Raw genomic sequence first — 17,772 nt, 5'->3', positions numbered from 1 at the left:
GTAGTGTTTCCTACTCCCCCCCTCATTTGTGAGCCTCTTGGAATAGCAAGACACAATTTCCCATTAAAAATACTACACGTTGATTGCTTCCATGTCCTGGCTATTGTAAATAGCTCTGCAATGAACAGTGGGGTGCGTGTATCTTTTCGAATTATGATTTTCTCTGGGTATATGCCCAGGAGTGGGATTGCTGGATCATATGGTAGCTCTACTTTTAGTTTTTTAAGGAACTAAATGTCCATCAACAGATGAATGGATAAAGAAGATGTGGTACATATATACAATGGAATATTACTCAGCTATAAAAAAGAATGAAATAATGCTACTTGCAGCAACATGGATGGACCTAGAGATTATCATACTAAGTGAAGTAAGTCAGAGAAAGACAAACATCATATGATATCACTTATATGTGGAATCTAAAAAAATGATACAAATGAACTTTACAAAACAGAAACAGACTCATAAACTTATGGTTACCAATGGGGGAAGATGAGAGGGCAGATAAATTAGGAGTTTGGGATTACCATATACACATTACTATATATAAAACAGATAGTCCACAAGGACCTACTGTACAGCATAGGGAACTCTACTCAGTATTCTGTAATAACCTATATGGGAAAAGAGTCTGAAAAAGAATAGATATATGTATAACTGAATCACCTTGCTGTACACACCTGAAACTAACACAACATTGTAAATCAGCTATACTCCAATATAAAATAAAAATAAAGATTAAACTTACAAAAAAAATAAATTTTTGTCAGATAATTCTAAAAAAAGTTAAAAAATAAAATAAATAATATTACATGTTGACAAAAAAAATTACATGTTGAGATGCACATAAATGTACTATTCTGGGTTTTTAAATGGTCACACACACATATACAAGTATTTTTATCTCACTATTAAAAGTAAAGGCAACACAACAGATCAGTTCTATCATTTTTAATAGTACTTTACATTTCTCTGTATACTTTCACCTTGTTGCTGTATTTGATCCTCTCAGTAGCACTGAGATACACAGGGACTGTCTTAATATTCCCATTTTACAGATGAAGAATAGAGACTCGAAGAGGTCAAGTGACTTTCCCCCAATAAAGAGTTGTGAAGACCACACTAGACCCCAGTCTTCCAACTTTTACACCAGGGATTTTAAAGGGCTGTTATCAGATGGTTACTTTATTTTCCTATTTGCTCAGACATGAGTTTATTTCTACTAAATGGTAAACACAGTTATGATGTTCCTTATATTTTTGCAAAATGAATCAGCCAGCTCTGATGTGATGAACATGTGACCACTCAAAGGGGGAACAGTAAAATTAAAAATTGTAATTAAGAGAAGCGATAAAGGAAAGCAATGAGAAGTAGATAGAAAAGATACAGTTAAAAACTGTATTATGTGGCATATATACGTAACTTCAGAAGAAGTCTTTAAAGCTTCACACGTTGATCACCTCAAGCCTTTGGTATGTTTACCTCCTACATACACCAGGCCCAAGACTCACAACTTCCCGCAAAGTAGAATTTAACAAATTCTGTCCAGTACTGTACTGTAAAAAGCCACAGCTTGTACCCAAGAAGAAAAAACAAAGAGAGAGAAAGAAAGAAAAGAAAAAAAAAAAAATCCCTTGGGGTAAACTTTGTATTTATCTTTGTATGGGGTCAGAATAATAAAGATATAATTTTAAAATAATATCACTTTGTATCTTTTAAAAATAACTTTTGTAATTAAACATGAATCATTTGGTAATCCAGGACTCTGAAATAAAACTCCATCCAGTTTCTAGGTGCAACAGCTTTGATAACTATGAGGCTTTTAGCACCTGCTAAAACAAAACACCTGCTCATTTTAAAAATCCAATGCATAAGCAATGGTGGCTTAACACTTACATTATAACCTCTCAATATATTGTATAATATGCAAGTGTGTTTACATGTTTCTGGTCACAGGGGAATATCCCTATTATTTGAAATATAACAAATTAATGAAGACAATACATCTTAGAAATAGTAAATCCAGCAGTTCACGGTGGAATTTGAGAAAATACGAAGTTTTAGACCCTCAGTACTCAGATACCAAGGCTTGGATGAGGAAACGTCATATATATACCTTGTATATGACCCTGCAGTCCATTAGTTCCTGAAACACCCAGAAGCCTTCATCATGACGTACATCTTTCAGAAGCCAGAGGCCTGGACCCTGAGGGCAGCCTTAGGCGTGATCACAGATAATAATGACTTGTGGGGTACCTTCCTATGACTGGTACCTAGAAACAACGGCATCAGCCTATCTTAATAAAGACAACATTTTAAACAGATGGACGCTCACATATTTACATAACTCCTGAATCTTCCCTGTTTCATTCGTTGGGCACCTTGATTTAAATAAAAATACACGAGGCCATTAGAAATAAGTATTTATGGGAAGTACTGTGGTGTCATGGTTAGGAGAAAAAGCTTGAGTAAAAGAGGGCTGGGGTAGAATTCCTGGCTCTGTCCCTTCCCAGCTGTGTGACCCAGGGGAAATGCCTTCATCGCACTAAATCCCAGCCTTCTCACTGTGGATGTGGATGGGACCGGCCGCAGGGCTCGGTGGTTCGGAACACGGGCTCTGGAGCCAGACAGCCAGGACTGCACTCCCGGCTCGGCCACCCCCGACCTCTGAAGATGTCAGTGTGGAGAGCACACACCTGACCGGGTGGTTGGGCGATTCAGCTCATGGATGCAAAGTGCTGGGAACTTTGTGACTGAGTCACAGAAAGCCACCTAAATGTTATTTACTGTGGCTGTCACACGATCTGTGAGATGAGGACAGCCTCGCAGAACTGCGGGGAGAATAAAATGAAATAATATGAAATTACACCGTAATACTTGCCACACAGGTTTATTTCTAACAACTTCACATATTTTTATTTAATTTTTATTTTATTCTAACGACTATAAAGCACAAAGCTCAGGTCTGGTACAGCCAGGTATTCAATAAGTGGTAGCTATTTAAATTTTAATGGAAATAAATATGTGTATATATTGTTACGGATATAAGTTCTGCTTAAAATATTAAATTTTGGAACCAATTTTGAGATTTAAAACCTTTTTCTGTATCTCCCTACTTCTGATTATGCATATCATTTACTTGCTGGGACCGACCATGCATTTGCCTTGGGCATACATAAATGGCCCTGTTTCTGGACATGCTCACAAGATGTAAAAATACTGGACTCAATAAATACTTTGACCAGGAACCCATACATGATTCCACTGAACTCTTCCAAGAACGCAGTTAAATGTACAATAAATAAGCAGCCAGCGGGAGAAAATATTCAACATTTTGATTTGGTTTGTTATCTTCAACACTGATTTTTAAATTACTCAGGAGACTAACATCGTATTTCAACATACTAGGTACTGTGAAAGCAGACAGCTTAAACGGTGTTTACTTCAGTCGCCATTTCCAAATTGTACCCTGCAGGAAAGTGGAATCTATTTAACTTTGATGTAAACAAAGGCAGTGCTTTAGGGGAAAAAATATAGGAAAAGAGGATCACTTGATAACTGATTTGCCAAGGGAATTTTAATGTTATGTGGCAATATTTTTAAGCATAATTTTTTCTGTGAGAAAAATCAACCATGTAAAAATGCACCAGATGAAACCTTATGTTCTTTCAAAAACGCTACCTACTCCTATAATTGCAGTTAACTGGACATACAGGGTGAGATCTGTGCACCACTGGTCCTACAAAATGGAAGCTTGGCTTATTAGAAGCCTGTTATTTCACTGTAGTTCTCTTAATAATTAAAAATATCAGCCCCACAGTAATGAACATCCATTGACCGTCTCACACATGCCAGGACCTGTGCTAAGAACTGTGCATTCACCATCTCATTTAATGCCTCCAACGACCCCAAGGAGGTAGAACATATTTTTAGCCCAGTTTTGCAGATGAGGAAACCCGAGTCTCAGAGAATTAGGAACTCAGAAGCTTAGGGAGGAGTTAAGTAACCTGCCCTAAATTACACAGCTAGTAAACAGTAAAGCCAGGCTATATTGGACTATCTCCCCAACAAGGATATGAAATAATTAAAGTTACTACCTTCTTCCCTTGAAAACAATTCATTCATGCACTCGTTCAGCAAACATTTACGGTACCTGTGCTAGGAGCTGTAGGGGGATTTAAAAAAGACCAGAGCCACCAAAGACTTCATGGTCAAGTGGAATTAGAAGGATTACAAAGTTAATTCAAAATTAGGTAACCAATCAAATAACATGTGTCAACCTAGAAACATGGTCCCAGACAACCACCTTTTAAACACAAGAGGGTGGTTACAGAAAAGCATAGGGGCCAAGAAGTCACTGAATCTTTACTAATGAGTGAGGGTAGCTACCGTACACAATCTAACCCCAAATGTTGTAACCAGCCTTGAATTTAACTTCCTTCTACTTCAAAGAAAGCAAGACGTCAGAGGTCACCTTTATGAACAAACTAGCACTGATCCTCTTGTGATTTAAAAAAAAGAAGCTATAATCCCCAACCCTTTTAACCAAACAACTTTCTGCCAGTGTCTTTTCTTTGGACACAGAGTCTGACCAAACTTCTGAATGCTCAGAGCTCATAGTCTTTCTTGTGGCCCATTATCACTTCTTGCCCTGAATTATGAATACTGACATATGTATATTACCTACCCTGTCAGACTGAAAGATCCTTAAAAATAAGGGCCTTTACTCATTCACTTCAAAAAGGGTTGGAAAAAACAATAATTCACTTACTTTCCCAAGGTGATAGTACTTTGCATAAAGGTGATGCTTGATAAATGTTTATTTAACATGAAGTGAGTGAAGGAATGAATAAAATGTATAACCCTGGCATTTTGGAGGCTTTACTCAAATACAGGTTTCATATCAACATTGGCGCAATTAAATTCAGCAAGTATTTATGGACGGCATACTACGTATCAGGCCCTTTCATATTCAGACTGGGTAACTCAATATGGCTAAGAAGGCAGTTCTCTCCAAACTAACTTACAGATTCAATTCGATCCCTATCAAAATCATGGCAGGCATGTTGTAGAAATTTACAAGTTGATTTGAAAATTTATATGGAAGTGCAAAGGATGTTAATAGCCAAAACAATTTTGAAAAGGAAGAACAAAGTGAGGAACTGACATTACCAGTACCAAATCCTACTATAAAACCACAGTAGTCAAGATAATGTGGTGTTGACATATGCACAAGCCTATAGATAATGCAACACAACTCAGAGGATAGAAATCGAACCTTTACATTATGATGAATTGATTTTCAATGCAGGTGCCTAGGCAATTCAGTGGAAAATAGATGGTCTTTTTAACAGTTGGTGCTGAGACAGGTAGGTATCCACATTGCGCACGCGCACGCACACACACACACAAAAGAATTGAAACCCTTATCTCATACTATACACAAATTTAATTCAAAATGGATCATAAACCTAAATATAAGAGCTAAAATTATAAAACTTTTAGAAGTAAATATCTGTGGCCTTAGATTAGGCAAAGATGTATTAGACAGGACACTAAATGGATTCCATCAAAATTAAAAAGCTTCTGTTCTTTGAAAGACATCAAGACAAAATTTCTTTAAAAGCCACAGACTGACGGAAAAGATCTATAAATCATATATCTGATAAAGGACTTGCATCCAGAATATATAAAGAACACTTACAACTCAATAATAAGATGAACAATCCAATTTCAAAATGGGCAAAATATTTGAATAGATGTTTCACCTAGGATATCCATTATGCTAGTAAACACATGAAAAGATGCTCATCATCATTACTTATTATGGAAATGTAAATTAGACTAATTAGAAGGCTATAAGCAAAAAACTCTGGCAATACCAGCTATGAGCACAGATGTGGAAAAACTGGAACCCTCATTCACTGATGATACAACTACTTTGGAAAACAGTTTGGAAGTTTCTTAAAGACAGACTTTCATACCACCCACCAGTTCCACCCTTAGGAAACTTCCCAAGAGAAATGAAAATATGTCCGTGCAAAGACTTACATACAAATATTCACAACAGCATTATTTATAATAACCCCAAATTGAAACAATCCAAATGTCCACCAACTTGTGAAAGGATAAACAAAAAGTCGAATATCCACACAGTGGACTATTATTGGGCACTAAAAAGGAATGAGGTACGGATACATGCTACCCCATGGGTGGACCTCAAAAACACTATGCTGAGTGAAAGAAACCAGACGTAACGGACTACATACTGTGTGATTCCTTTTATATAAAATTTCCAGAAAAAGCAAATCTATAGAGATAGTAGGTTAGTGGTTGTCTAAGACTGGGGTGGGAGTAGGGACTGTCTGTAAACAATGGGAGAGACCTTTCTGGAGTGATAGAAGTGGTTTAAAACTGGATTATAGTAATGTTACACAACTCTGTAAATTTATTAAAAATCATTGATTTGTATACTTTGAATAGATGAATGGATTTTATGGTAAGTACATCATACCTCAATAAAACTTTTTTATTTCTTTTTTTAAACGAAATTATACCCCCACCCACATTGCTTGAGAGTTGCTGAAGTGTCAGTGTCACTAAGCACTGGACAGTAACACTTTCAAGCTTTTCTTTAAACCAGACTGGTTTTAAAAACTCACATCTCATTATTCTTAATAATATACATTTCTTTGATTTTTAGTAAAACTAAACATTTTCATCTATTGAGTCTGTTATTTTCTTATAAGGATATACATCTTTTCCATAAGGACATGTGAGCCTCTTTGTCTTTTTAAAATAGCACACTTTTTTCAGTGATACGTGGTACAAATATTTGTTCCCCAGTTGTTCATAAGTTGTAAAATTTTGTTAACAGGGTTTTTTTTTTCTTTGCCATACTGACATATTCATTTTTATGTAGTCAAATTTATCTCTATTTTCATTTACAGAGTCTGTCTCTGGTGTTATAATATGTGATATTCCTTTGAAAGATTAATCAGAAACCTTGAGTATTGTTAGTTAAGCATCCCACGTGCCAAGCCCAGACCTACTGGGCCTTTCCACTTTATGAAAAGAGATAAAACATAATTTCAAATCTCAAAGCTAGAGGCAGACAGACTTTTCTTCCTTAAACCTTTATTTTAACTGTAAAGAGAGACTAGTGTTTACATCCCAAATTCTTGGAAAACTGCCTCATTAGAGAAAATTTCTGATGTGATACACTAGACATTTCCAATAGTTCCAGTGATGAAGAACTGGAAAAATAAAAAGAAGGATGTAAAAATGTGTTTGCTACTCACGCCAGAACCATGGCTCTAGGCCTTGCTGGCTGAGGTCTCTTTGTAGACCATCAGGTCATCACATAACAGCGTGATCACTGTAGGCATTCGTGGATGTCTGACCAGAACAGTCCAGAACTCAGTCATTCACTGTCCCACCACCACCTGAGTCCAGGAATTAGTGGGTGGTGACCCACCACCCATTAGGTAATGAATAGAGGAAACTCAACTTTATTTAAATCTCACCAACTTGGGAAGAGATGGAACGCTAACTGAAGAACTCGTCACTACTGAGTGCTATACTGCTTCAAAAAAATACTACTGCAGTTATAAAAACCATTTGGTTTCGTGTAGTTATGACTATCACACACGAAGATATAGATAAAATTCACAAAGGTAAGACAGACTCAAGGATGTATTGTACGACACGGAGAATATAGCCAATTTTTTTTGGTAATAAATGTAAATGGAAAGTAACCTTTAAAAATTGTATAAAAAATTAAAACAAAAACAATAATAAAATAAAATATTTAAAGAAAAGAAATGGCATAAGAATGTTTTATATTAATGTGGATACTGTGGCCTTCGAGGTACAGTATATACCTGAGGCCTGGTCATGTTGAGATACAATCAGAAGAGGCATCCAAATGCCTGAAAACAGAAAATGCCTGCTTTCCTCTTTGTATATTTGAAACCACCTCCCAGCCAACACACTCTTTCAAGACTGGCCCCAGTTCAACCTTCTTTCCTTACCTATCCTACAGCTTTTAGAATCTATACTATGTATTCTGGGACATATATACATAATATTATTCAATTGTTTTGTGGCCACTACCCTTATCACCTCATTGAATTAAACAGAAGCTCCATGAGGGCAAACTTTATATCCCTAAAGCACGCAAGCAGTGCTAGGATTCCAGATGTTTCTACTGACTTTATTAGTGCCGTTTCTTACTCTGCAGCCTCAACAGTGCTCATTAAATAACATGTCTTGATTTCTGGGAAAAGTTGAAAAAAAGGGGCCAAGACGGTTAAAAAAAGAAAAAAAGTACGGTGGGGACACTTTCGAAACTTATAATGTAGAACAGGCAGTGCTTCAGCCAAGAAAAATATCGTGCAGTAGTATGTACATGATACCCCGGCTTCACAGATCCTGCAGAGCAACGCACAGATTGTCTCCAGTTCTCTTCTTTGCATCTAGGCAGCCTTTACCTAAAGACTATTGGTTCCTATGTAAGTTTCCGTGAACTCCAGGGTTCCATGACGCAGCTCCAAGGTTTGCCTTGTAGATGGGGCGGCCGTGGAAGCCATGTTTAATTTGTGGCCGCTCCTGTCCAGGTACCAGCCCAGGTCCTTTGGCCATGGGTATAAACGGAGAGCATTTCTATTAATCAAGGAGAGCTTTCCCACCTCTGAAAACACTCTGACGTCCCTAGGATGACACACAGGTGCCTGCACACAGGTCTGCCCCTAGTCCCAGGACGCCTGACTAGCTTCTTCCCTGACTTCTAGGGAAATAAAACAATAATTAAAAGCCAGTTCCCCTATTGCTCTTCTTTTCTTCCCCTCTATTTCCTTAAGAGAGGCGGGCAATGAGGAAAAGTAAGAGTAATGGTTTCACCAACTCTGACCCTTGGACAACAAGGATTCCGGCACATCAGGGTCCATTATCATAAAGAATTTGTGCACCTCTAACCTACTATTTGTCTAAATTTGTGAATAATTCCCAAGAAAGGAGATGGCATCAACTCACTCTGCAACCCATTTCTTGGTGACTCTACTAGAATTCCCAGCTTCGTCATTAAACCAAAGATAAAATGCTGAAAATTGTGGCATCATTCTAACAGCCTCGTTCTAGTAATGGAAAAACAATACTTTCATAAAAATTAAGTTTAAATAATGAACCTAAAGTATTAGTACTCAATATGCCATCCATCTTCTTAGGCTGGGAGTCTCTTTGCATTTCAAACTCCTCTTGACCCACCCACAACTAAATGAAGAGAATGAGTAAATACTGTCTGAAAATAAAGCCTCTACACCTGCAGCATCTAATTAAATCTCTGGTACTAGCTATTGGTTGGTGAGACCCTTGGGTAATTCCTGTCTCTAAGCCCCAGTTCCATGGAATACCCCTGTCAAGGTTAAACGAGAGGATTAAACGAGATGTTAAATGAAGCTCTGCCCACACTATGAGGCACATAGTATGCGCACAATAAACTCTAAGATTTTTTTGAAAGTTTTAATTATAATGTTTTTTTAAAAATGGAGGAGACAAGTTTCCACCAAATTCTTAGTAAAGGCAGATAAAAAGGCAAAAGCTTCTGTATTTTTAAAGCTTCAGTATTTTAAAATAATTCAGTCATTTACACACACACACACACATCATTCCACCATCTTTAACCGATAAAGCCGAATATTATTTGCCCTTTTGCTTCAAATTTAATACCCTCACTGGTTAACATCGTTGGAAACACGAGGGCAAGGCATTTTCTTAGAAACAGCCGCTACACAGCGGTTTTGCCTCGGGCTGGGAGGAAAGCCTTCCCTTCCTCCCTGGGACAACGACAAGTCGCAGCCGGACTCCGAGGGAAACGTGCGTCCCCATGCGAGTTACTTGGTGTCCGGGGCCTGTGCGGAAGGGGACATAATAGTCCGCCAGGAGTGATCCCAGTGCCCCTTACGCACCCAGGGGCGCGGGAGCACGCGGACCCCGCCTTCCGGGACCGAGTGTGAGTTTGGGTCCCCGCATCGGACCCGGTGGCTCCTGCCCTTTGCAGCCACGGTGCGCGCGCCCCCGGCGGCGTCCCGTCCTGCGTGTGGCCAACTCCGCGGCTGCCGCCGCCAACTGCGGGCAAGTCCAGCCACCCCGGCCCCGCCTGCGCCGTCCCCAGCCCTGCCTGACACTGGAGTTGGTACATACGGGTCTGCAGCGCAGGCGAGCAGGGGAGTGAGCGCTATTTTAAACATGGCTTTCCCCCTCCTGTAGCCTCAGAGCCATCGCGGCGCACCGGCGTGGGCACGGCCCACAAGGGAATAACCCCGACATCTGCCCGACTTATTGGATTCATTTTCCATCTCCCTACGCGTGGACTTGTTCCCCACCCCGCGCTGCTTTTCCTCCACACTAACCTCAACCTGGCAGTTTGTAAAGAGCAAACTCCCCTCCTGGAAGCGGGGGTGAAAAGCGCTTTTGCTTCTTGTTCGAGGTGGAAACCATACCGGCTAGAATGAGTTCAAAAAGAAGGGAAGCCGGGTCGCCGGAAAGAAAGTAACATTCAGAGATCGATGGGGACAGAGGGAGGGCGCAATGTCTGCAACAGGCAACTGAAAACAAGCACTGAAGAAGCAAAGAGATTCGCAACCCCCGAGTTACTACCGAGTGCACTGCACGCCATCCATTGCAATGACAAGATTTGCTGTAAGCACAATTTGAAGGCCTTTGAAATGTTTTTTGGTAAGACTTACCTTTCTCTTCGGCATAATGACTACGTTGGTGCAGCTAAAAAGTAAAGCAACGGGCTGGAACTGCTGGCACCGCCACTGGATGCTGGCACCGCCGCTGGAGGCTGCCCCCGCCGCAGCTGTTCACGCACAGGGCTCGGCGTAGCCCGGCCTCCGGGACCTGAACCTCCGCGGCTCCCTCCAGGGGCCCTCTACTCGCTTGCCTCCCCGCTTCTCCAATGAGGAGCCCCGGCAGCCGGCCGCGAGGCCCCATTGGCTGCGGCAACGTTCTAAATTCCACGAGGGCACGCCCACCTCCGTGCGCACGGTACGCTCTGTTGTAGTTTCCACTTCACCGAAAAAAAAAAAAAAAAAAAAAAAAAAATCTGCCTGGCGACTGAGCATGCCCAGTTCAACTAGTAACCTCCAAGCCACAGGATCCTGTAGTTTCATTCTTTTGCCGCTCCCTTTTTGGATTGTGTCAGTAGGAAGAGTGGGCCTTCATAAGGAAGAAAAAGAGTAAGGACGGACACATTAATTTTATAAGGTAAATGTATACACAGGAGGCACTTTATATAGTTTCCTGTAAAAGCTTGTAATGAGTGCTGTGTGATGGAGCGCTGTGAAAGTGGGAAGGTACTCTGATCTGGAAGAGTCTGGCAACCTTTAAGGGTCTCGGTTACCCCTTCTAGGTTTCTAGTGACAATAATCCCTAAAATTGCTTAGGAATAGTTTCCTGAAATCTGATTACAAATCACTCACTAATTCAGCCACCTTCAAACCAGCCTTGAAGGTGAACAGAGTTCACCTTCCATATTTGTTATGGAAATTAGAAAAGACTGAAGAAGGTCAGAATAGATTATTTTATTTTTGAAACATATTTAAATGACAATTTAAATATGCATAATTTAATGTTTCTCAAAGTTCTGCAAGGCATTTAACAGGCATTGCAAACACTTCTGAATTTATGAAATCATGCTTACCCTGATACCAAAATCAGTGAAAAACCACAGAAGTAAAGAGAGCTACAGACCAATATCCTTCATAAACATAGACACAAAAATCTTGAACAAAATTTTAGTAAATCAAGTAACTATAAATGAAATATAACTTTTAAAAACTGTGAATCACCTCTATGTTGTATACCTGGAATCTATATAATATTGTACATCAGGTATACCTCAATAAAAAAAGTTCTTTTTAGTAAATCAAATCCAACAACATTTAAGAGTTAAGTTTATCCTGGGAATGCAAAATTGGTTTAACATCTGAAAATCAGTCAATGTGAATCACCGTATTGCTGGAATAAAGGGAAAAAAAACCCATCAGTTCAATAGATACAGAAAAAGCACTAGTGAATGGTTAAGCAAATTATGGTAACTACATACAGTAGAATACTACTCAGCTTAATAAAGAGGAATAAAATATTCCTGAATGGATGAATGTCAAAAACAAAATGCTATGTGAAAGAAGGCAAATACAAAAGACCATACTGAATAATTCCACTAATATGAAATCATTTTTTTAAAAAAGCAAAATTAGGCATGGTTAGTTTTATAATCATATTAGAAGGCAAAAGTTCACATTATAGGAAAACACTGATGAAACCTTATGCTACAAACATGGCCAAATCCACTTTGGTCACGAAGAGGCTACAAATATGTATTAAATAACATTATCAAGTAATTAATTTTAATGCTTGACATTTTTCTTTATTAATTTTCAGAGTAATGAATTAGTATCCTAGAAAACTCCGGAAGTGGTCAATGACCTTCTTTTTTGTAATATCTTTAGGAACTCACGGATTTTTGTATATTTGGCATGCTTCAATCTATTGCCATTATTACTTTTTTTTTGATACTCATATTGCCCCAATTATGAGAGACCCTTTTCAAATTAGTGCCTGTATACTTTTGACATGATCCCAACTATCTTTGATAGACTTCTTGTTTTCAGATATTCAGTGGATCACAATACACTCAAAAGAGCTGAGATAAAACCAGTTCTTTGCTTTAGAACTGGATAGAAACTCCGAGGTTTATAATTTTACCATGATAATTAATTTATAATGAAGTTGTTTTGGAAGAGAGTTAATTTGCAAAAGTGCTTGTTTTTTTTTTTTAAACCAACGAAGACGTTTTATAAATAAGGTATGTGTGGGAAGGATGCTGGGTAGCACTTGAAATCTGGGTTGAATTGTTGTTTTTCTTTATGGATATGAACAGGTGTCACAACGAAGGTGGGACTGGGGTGATTTTTTTTCCCCGCTGTGATGAAAAGTAACTCATGAAGTTGGCTTGTTTAGCTGATATTTTTCAAGGCTAACCACTCAACCAACAACAGCAGACAAAACTGTGGCTGTTTTTACTGCACATAATTAAATGACGGCAATGAAAATGAACCTTGCTAGGTGGGTGAAGAAGGTTGATGGTGAGGACCTTGTGTCATTTGAGTCCCAGAGTTCATTTACAAGTGATGAAAATAATGGCTTTAGTTGTAAAATAAATAACAGCACTGGTTCTTTTGACTTTGAAGTGGATTGTACCTGCTTGAGCAGGATGCTAGGGGAGGGAGGGTTCACCTGTGCCTTCAGTAGCTTTCAAGGTCTGGGAAGATGAGCCCAGACCTCCACTGGCAGCCCTGGGGGTGAGAGGTGCAAGTGAGGAGAATGATTTTGTGGGTAGCTGGAATTCCAGGTTAGGAGGTAAAGACAGCCGAGCAGAAACGAGCATGCCCCGTGCAAGACAGTGAGGAGGCCAGCCTGGTAAGAAGAAAAGACTTCTTTGTTTATCAGTAAATTCCGAGAAGCGTTTCTCTTGTTTTGATGTATCAACCTCTAAGACTGTAAAGTCTTCTCTGCAGGATATGGATGCTGTCTTAGCCAATTTAGACAATGGATAAATGAAGAGAGTTACTTCCTGAGGAAGGAAGAAGGAAAAAATGAGTAAACAAACCTCTTTTCCAACTCCAACTCCTCTCCCCTTCTTTCCTACTCAGAACAGCTGGAATCTTACCCTGACCCCAGCACTTTTCAAACAGCAAGATGAAACCATTTTATGGTACCATGACTATCATTAAGGAAGATGGGGAAGGGAGAAGGGAAAAGAAAAAAGGGCAGAGCATAGAAAATATCAGAGTGCATTTCACATGGTAAAGGTAAGTCGTGTTTTATAAGGCATTTCCATTTTCCGTACGTTTCCACATAAACACATACCACACATAGGTACATGTATGTGGAATGTGTGTGTGTGTTGTAGGTTGTGTCTTGAAATGTATTTTTAGGATGGGTCTTGGTGAAAAAACCTTAAAGCTACTGCACAGCCCTAATGAATCTTGTGGATCTCTGGGGGTCCCAGCACTTTCTTCCTCTGGAAGAAAGGTGTTTAGTCTTCAGATCTCGAAAGGAAATCTTGAAAGGAAGGGATCACCTCCTTCTTGATCTGTCCCTCCTGCCCTCTTTCAGGCAGGCACAGGCAGGCTTTTGCTCTAAGTAATGGCAGTTGTGGAGAAATCAATACTAAAATCATATTTTGTTGCTTCTGATAGTTCTGTAATTCCTGGGTAAGTTACTATTCTTCAGTGAATAGGCCAAAGAACTCCAAAGGTGAATGAACGACAGGTGGCAAAAGAATAGTCTATTTGTTTTTTGTATTTTTATCAGTCAAGTCTCTAATTGGATTGAGTGCTAACTTTTGAAGAGACCACATTTAGTTTTTGCAAAGTAACTGGGACAGAGAGCCACTGGTCCCAAATCATAGGCACTGCCTGTGATTCCCAGACCCTAACCCCAGCTTACTGAATCAGAATCTTTTATGGCTGGCCTTGGGACTCTGCGTTTCAAACAAGCTTCTCATGTGATTTTTATACTAGAATTTGCTTGGGCTCCATCCTTCCCCAATTCCAGTTTTGCCAGGCACTACCCACCTTCTTCTCTATTTGCAAGATTAAAAACGTCCCACCCCGAGGTCCTTAGAAAAGCACCTCCTCCCAGCTTCCCAGGTAGCGTGAGGCAGCTCCTCAGCCCCTGGCGAGATTAAATTCCCTGGCCCCCCCATCCTCAAAGGGAACCCAAGCTGAGCAAAACCCCACAAGCCACATCCTTTGAAGGCTCTATTATTTCAATGACTGGACAAGCACACCTTGTAACTGCATTAGCAAGGAGGGCCAGGGCATTCTGTGATCTTCCAACAGGAACCCCCTTTTTGTTTTTCCCAGCCTTCAATCACATTTAATCTGTGTGCAGATTCTTTACCCCAAGTGTGTTTTACACAGTTTTCCCACCTCTGGTCCTTTTCAGATCCAATCTCTGTGTTATTTACCTCTCCTTCTTCTTCTTGCTGCTGCTTAAACTCACAGGAGTGTAATTAATTTGCTCTTTGTAGTTCCCAAATGACTATTTGGGCAGGAATTAGCCATGCTCAGTAGCTAGAACCAGGGATTGCGCTACATTTGTTTGGCCGTCCTTTTTGGCCGGATTGTCCGCATGTCTGACGCCAAGAGCCAACCAGGTTCAAGGTGGTGAAAGTTAAGGGAGGGGAATCCCCAAGGTTCAAGATAAGGACACAGCAAAGTAAGGACACATCCCGTCCCCTTAAGGGAAAAGCCACAGGCTGTCAGGTGCCCAAGACCGGTTGGGGGTTGTACGTTCTTGCACATTACGGCCAGGGCGAGGCACTCTCAAGCAGGCCCACCCTTCCCCTCTCAGCTGGTATCTTGGCACCCATTTCTGACGTCTTCTGCATTTCCTTCAAACCTCAGAATCCCCGGGAGCTGGTAGGAAATATCCAATAGCCCCATCCCTGTCGCTATTCACAGGGGACCTGCCTTTCAGGGCAGATCAAACCATTTCCTTTTCTCAATGATAGCAAAAAACACCAAACAACAACAACAGCAAAAATAGCCAGGTTTAGGGAAATGAGAATCACATGAATCATTCTGGAAAACACCATATAGCAATTGGAGATGATTTTCAGGTTAGTTTGGTTAAGAGCTGCTTTAATTCTCAAGCACTAGGTAAGAGTTAATAGAAGCAATAAAATGACTTTGCCAGGTCAGAATGAATTCTAACCACAAGGCGATGAATTTTTACCCAGCAGCGGGAAACTAGCCTGAAAATGTTCCATAATCTTTAAGGCTGCTTTTAAGCATGGAGGGGTTTTGTTGTCATTGTTTAAGCATGAGGTTGTGCTGTTCCCACAGAAAATCTCGTCCTTTCCCCCCTTCTAATTCCTACTCCCACTTCTGCTGTCCAGAATCTTTAGCATATGATTTCTTTTTGTTTGTTTGTTCTCTGAATAATTCAATTTACCTCTTTAGAGGTCAAAATTTTTTGTTGTTTTAACTATTTTAAAAATAAATTCTTTCACAGACACAGAAAACAAACTTATGGTTACCAAAGGGGAGATGGGGGAGGGGAGAGATAAGTCAGGAGTTTGGTATTAACAGATACACACTATTATATATAAAATAGAAAACCAACAAGGACCTACTGTATAGCACAGGGAACTATACTCAATATCTTGTAATAACCTATAATGGAAAAGAACCTGAAAAAGTGTGTGTGTACATATATATATATATATATATATATATATATATATATATATATATATACGTATAACTGAATCACTTTGCTGTACACTTGAAACTAACACATTGTAAATCAACTATGCTTGCATAAAAGATTCCTCCCCCCAATAAATAAATTCTTATCAAAAAGCCCTGGGCTTCCCTGGTGGCGCAGTGGTTGAGAATCTGCCTGCCAATGCAGAGGACACGGGTTCGAGCCCTGGTCTGGGAAAATCCCACATGCCGCGGAGCAACTAAGCCCGTGAGCCACAACTACTGGGCCTGCGCGTCTGGAGCTTGTGCTCCGCAACGGGAGAGGCCACGACAGTGAGAGGCCCACGCACCGCGATGAAGAGAGGCCCCCGCTCTCCGCAACTGGAGAAAGCCCTGGAAATAAATAAATAAATAAATTTATTAAAAAAAAAAAAGCCCTGATTTTGCAATCATAAGGCCTGAATTCAAATCCCAAGCTATGATCACATGACTCAGCCTCTTGGAACCCTGGTTTCCTTGTTGTACAATGAAGAGAATAATGTTTATCGGAGGCAGATGCTGCTAGTTACCTGCCTGATAGTCACTCTGATTTTCTTCCTTATTAACAGAATTCTGTTTTTGGTAATAGCTCTGGCCAAAACAAAACAGAACCTTTCGTCCTCCAGTTCCCTGGCGGAGGGAGAGGTAGCCTCGTGACACTGTTTTGGAAACGAGATGTGTGTGGGAGTCATGAGGTTGTAGTGTAAACATCACCTATAACAGGGCGGACCCAGCCCCCGCAGCTGTCTTCTGCCTTGGTTCCTCCCCTTACCATTCTGGAAGTTGCTGGTAATGTCTGGAAGTAAGACAGCTATCTTATGTCTGTGAGGATGAAGGCCACAAGTTTAGTACAGTCCCTGTACTGGCCCTGGATCGCTCCCTTGCAGACTGCTTATTACCTATGAAAAATAAGCACCTTGCTTGTTCAAGCCACTGGAGCTGGGTGTCTGTGACATGCAACTGAATACAGCCCCTCACTGATACACGACATGAAAGAATTGGTGTGAGAACTGGAGACAATAAACTATGGGAATGCACAAAAGCCTGAAGCACAGTCCTTCACATATTTTGTTTGATGAAAGTATATATCTTCCCCCATAGATTGTAAAGGAGAGCACAGAAAAAATTTAACTCTTCCTGAATCCCTAAGGGCCTGCTTTTGGATGTTTAGTGTAAACCTCTTAACATAACTTTAAAGTAGGCAGGGGTAAAAATTATAAGCAAGTTTTACGGTTGGTGTAGCATGTGCCACCCTACACTGTGGCTTGCTGCCGTGTGTTAAGGGATGGATGTGTTGCCTTCTTGCTCAACTTCGGCTTTGCTGTGGTGTGCTTCCCCTGGACTGTAGATGCTAGAGTCTAAAAACCATACCTAGAGCTCACTGCAGCCTGGGTTCCGGGTGGGATTTGGATTTGGCCAGTCAGATGCACTAGCAAGAGATTTAGAAAGT

At 40.2% G+C, this 17,772-nt stretch overlaps 2 protein-coding genes across 9 annotated transcripts in view; one reads left to right on the top strand and one right to left on the bottom strand.

Annotated features, from left to right (window-relative positions):
• Positions 1–10,965, bottom strand: part of HMGN3 (high mobility group nucleosomal binding domain 3) — a 30,670-nt gene extending 19,705 nt beyond the window's left edge. For 2 of the 8 annotated variants that reach the window (XM_082474298.1, XM_082474297.1), the window contains exon 1: positions 10,746–10,940. In XM_082474298.1, coding sequence (XP_082330424.1) covers positions 10,746–10,760 — 15 coding nt within the window. In that variant the 5' untranslated portion in view covers positions 10,761–10,940. Of the gene's footprint in view, positions 1–10,745 lie in introns of all 8 variants that reach the window. The other 6 variants (XM_082474302.1, XM_082474295.1, XM_082474301.1 and 3 more) reach the window with 6 other exon arrangements.
• Positions 10,966–11,355: 390 nt separating this feature from the next.
• LOC309666643 (uncharacterized protein) overlaps positions 11,356–17,772 on the top strand; it is a 219,391-nt gene continuing 212,974 nt past the window's right edge. The window contains exon 1 of the mRNA XM_082474286.1: positions 11,356–13,877. The gene's annotated coding sequence lies outside the window, so the exon portion shown is untranslated. The remainder of the gene's footprint in view (positions 13,878–17,772) is intronic.

The sequence above is a fragment of the Balaenoptera physalus genome, assembly GCF_965194825.1.
Source record: "Balaenoptera physalus genome assembly, chromosome: 9".
Taxonomy (NCBI): Eukaryota; Metazoa; Chordata; class Mammalia; order Artiodactyla; family Balaenopteridae; genus Balaenoptera; species Balaenoptera physalus.
The sequence above is the reverse complement of the archived record's forward strand: the minus strand, read 5'-3'. Positions and strand labels throughout refer to the sequence as shown.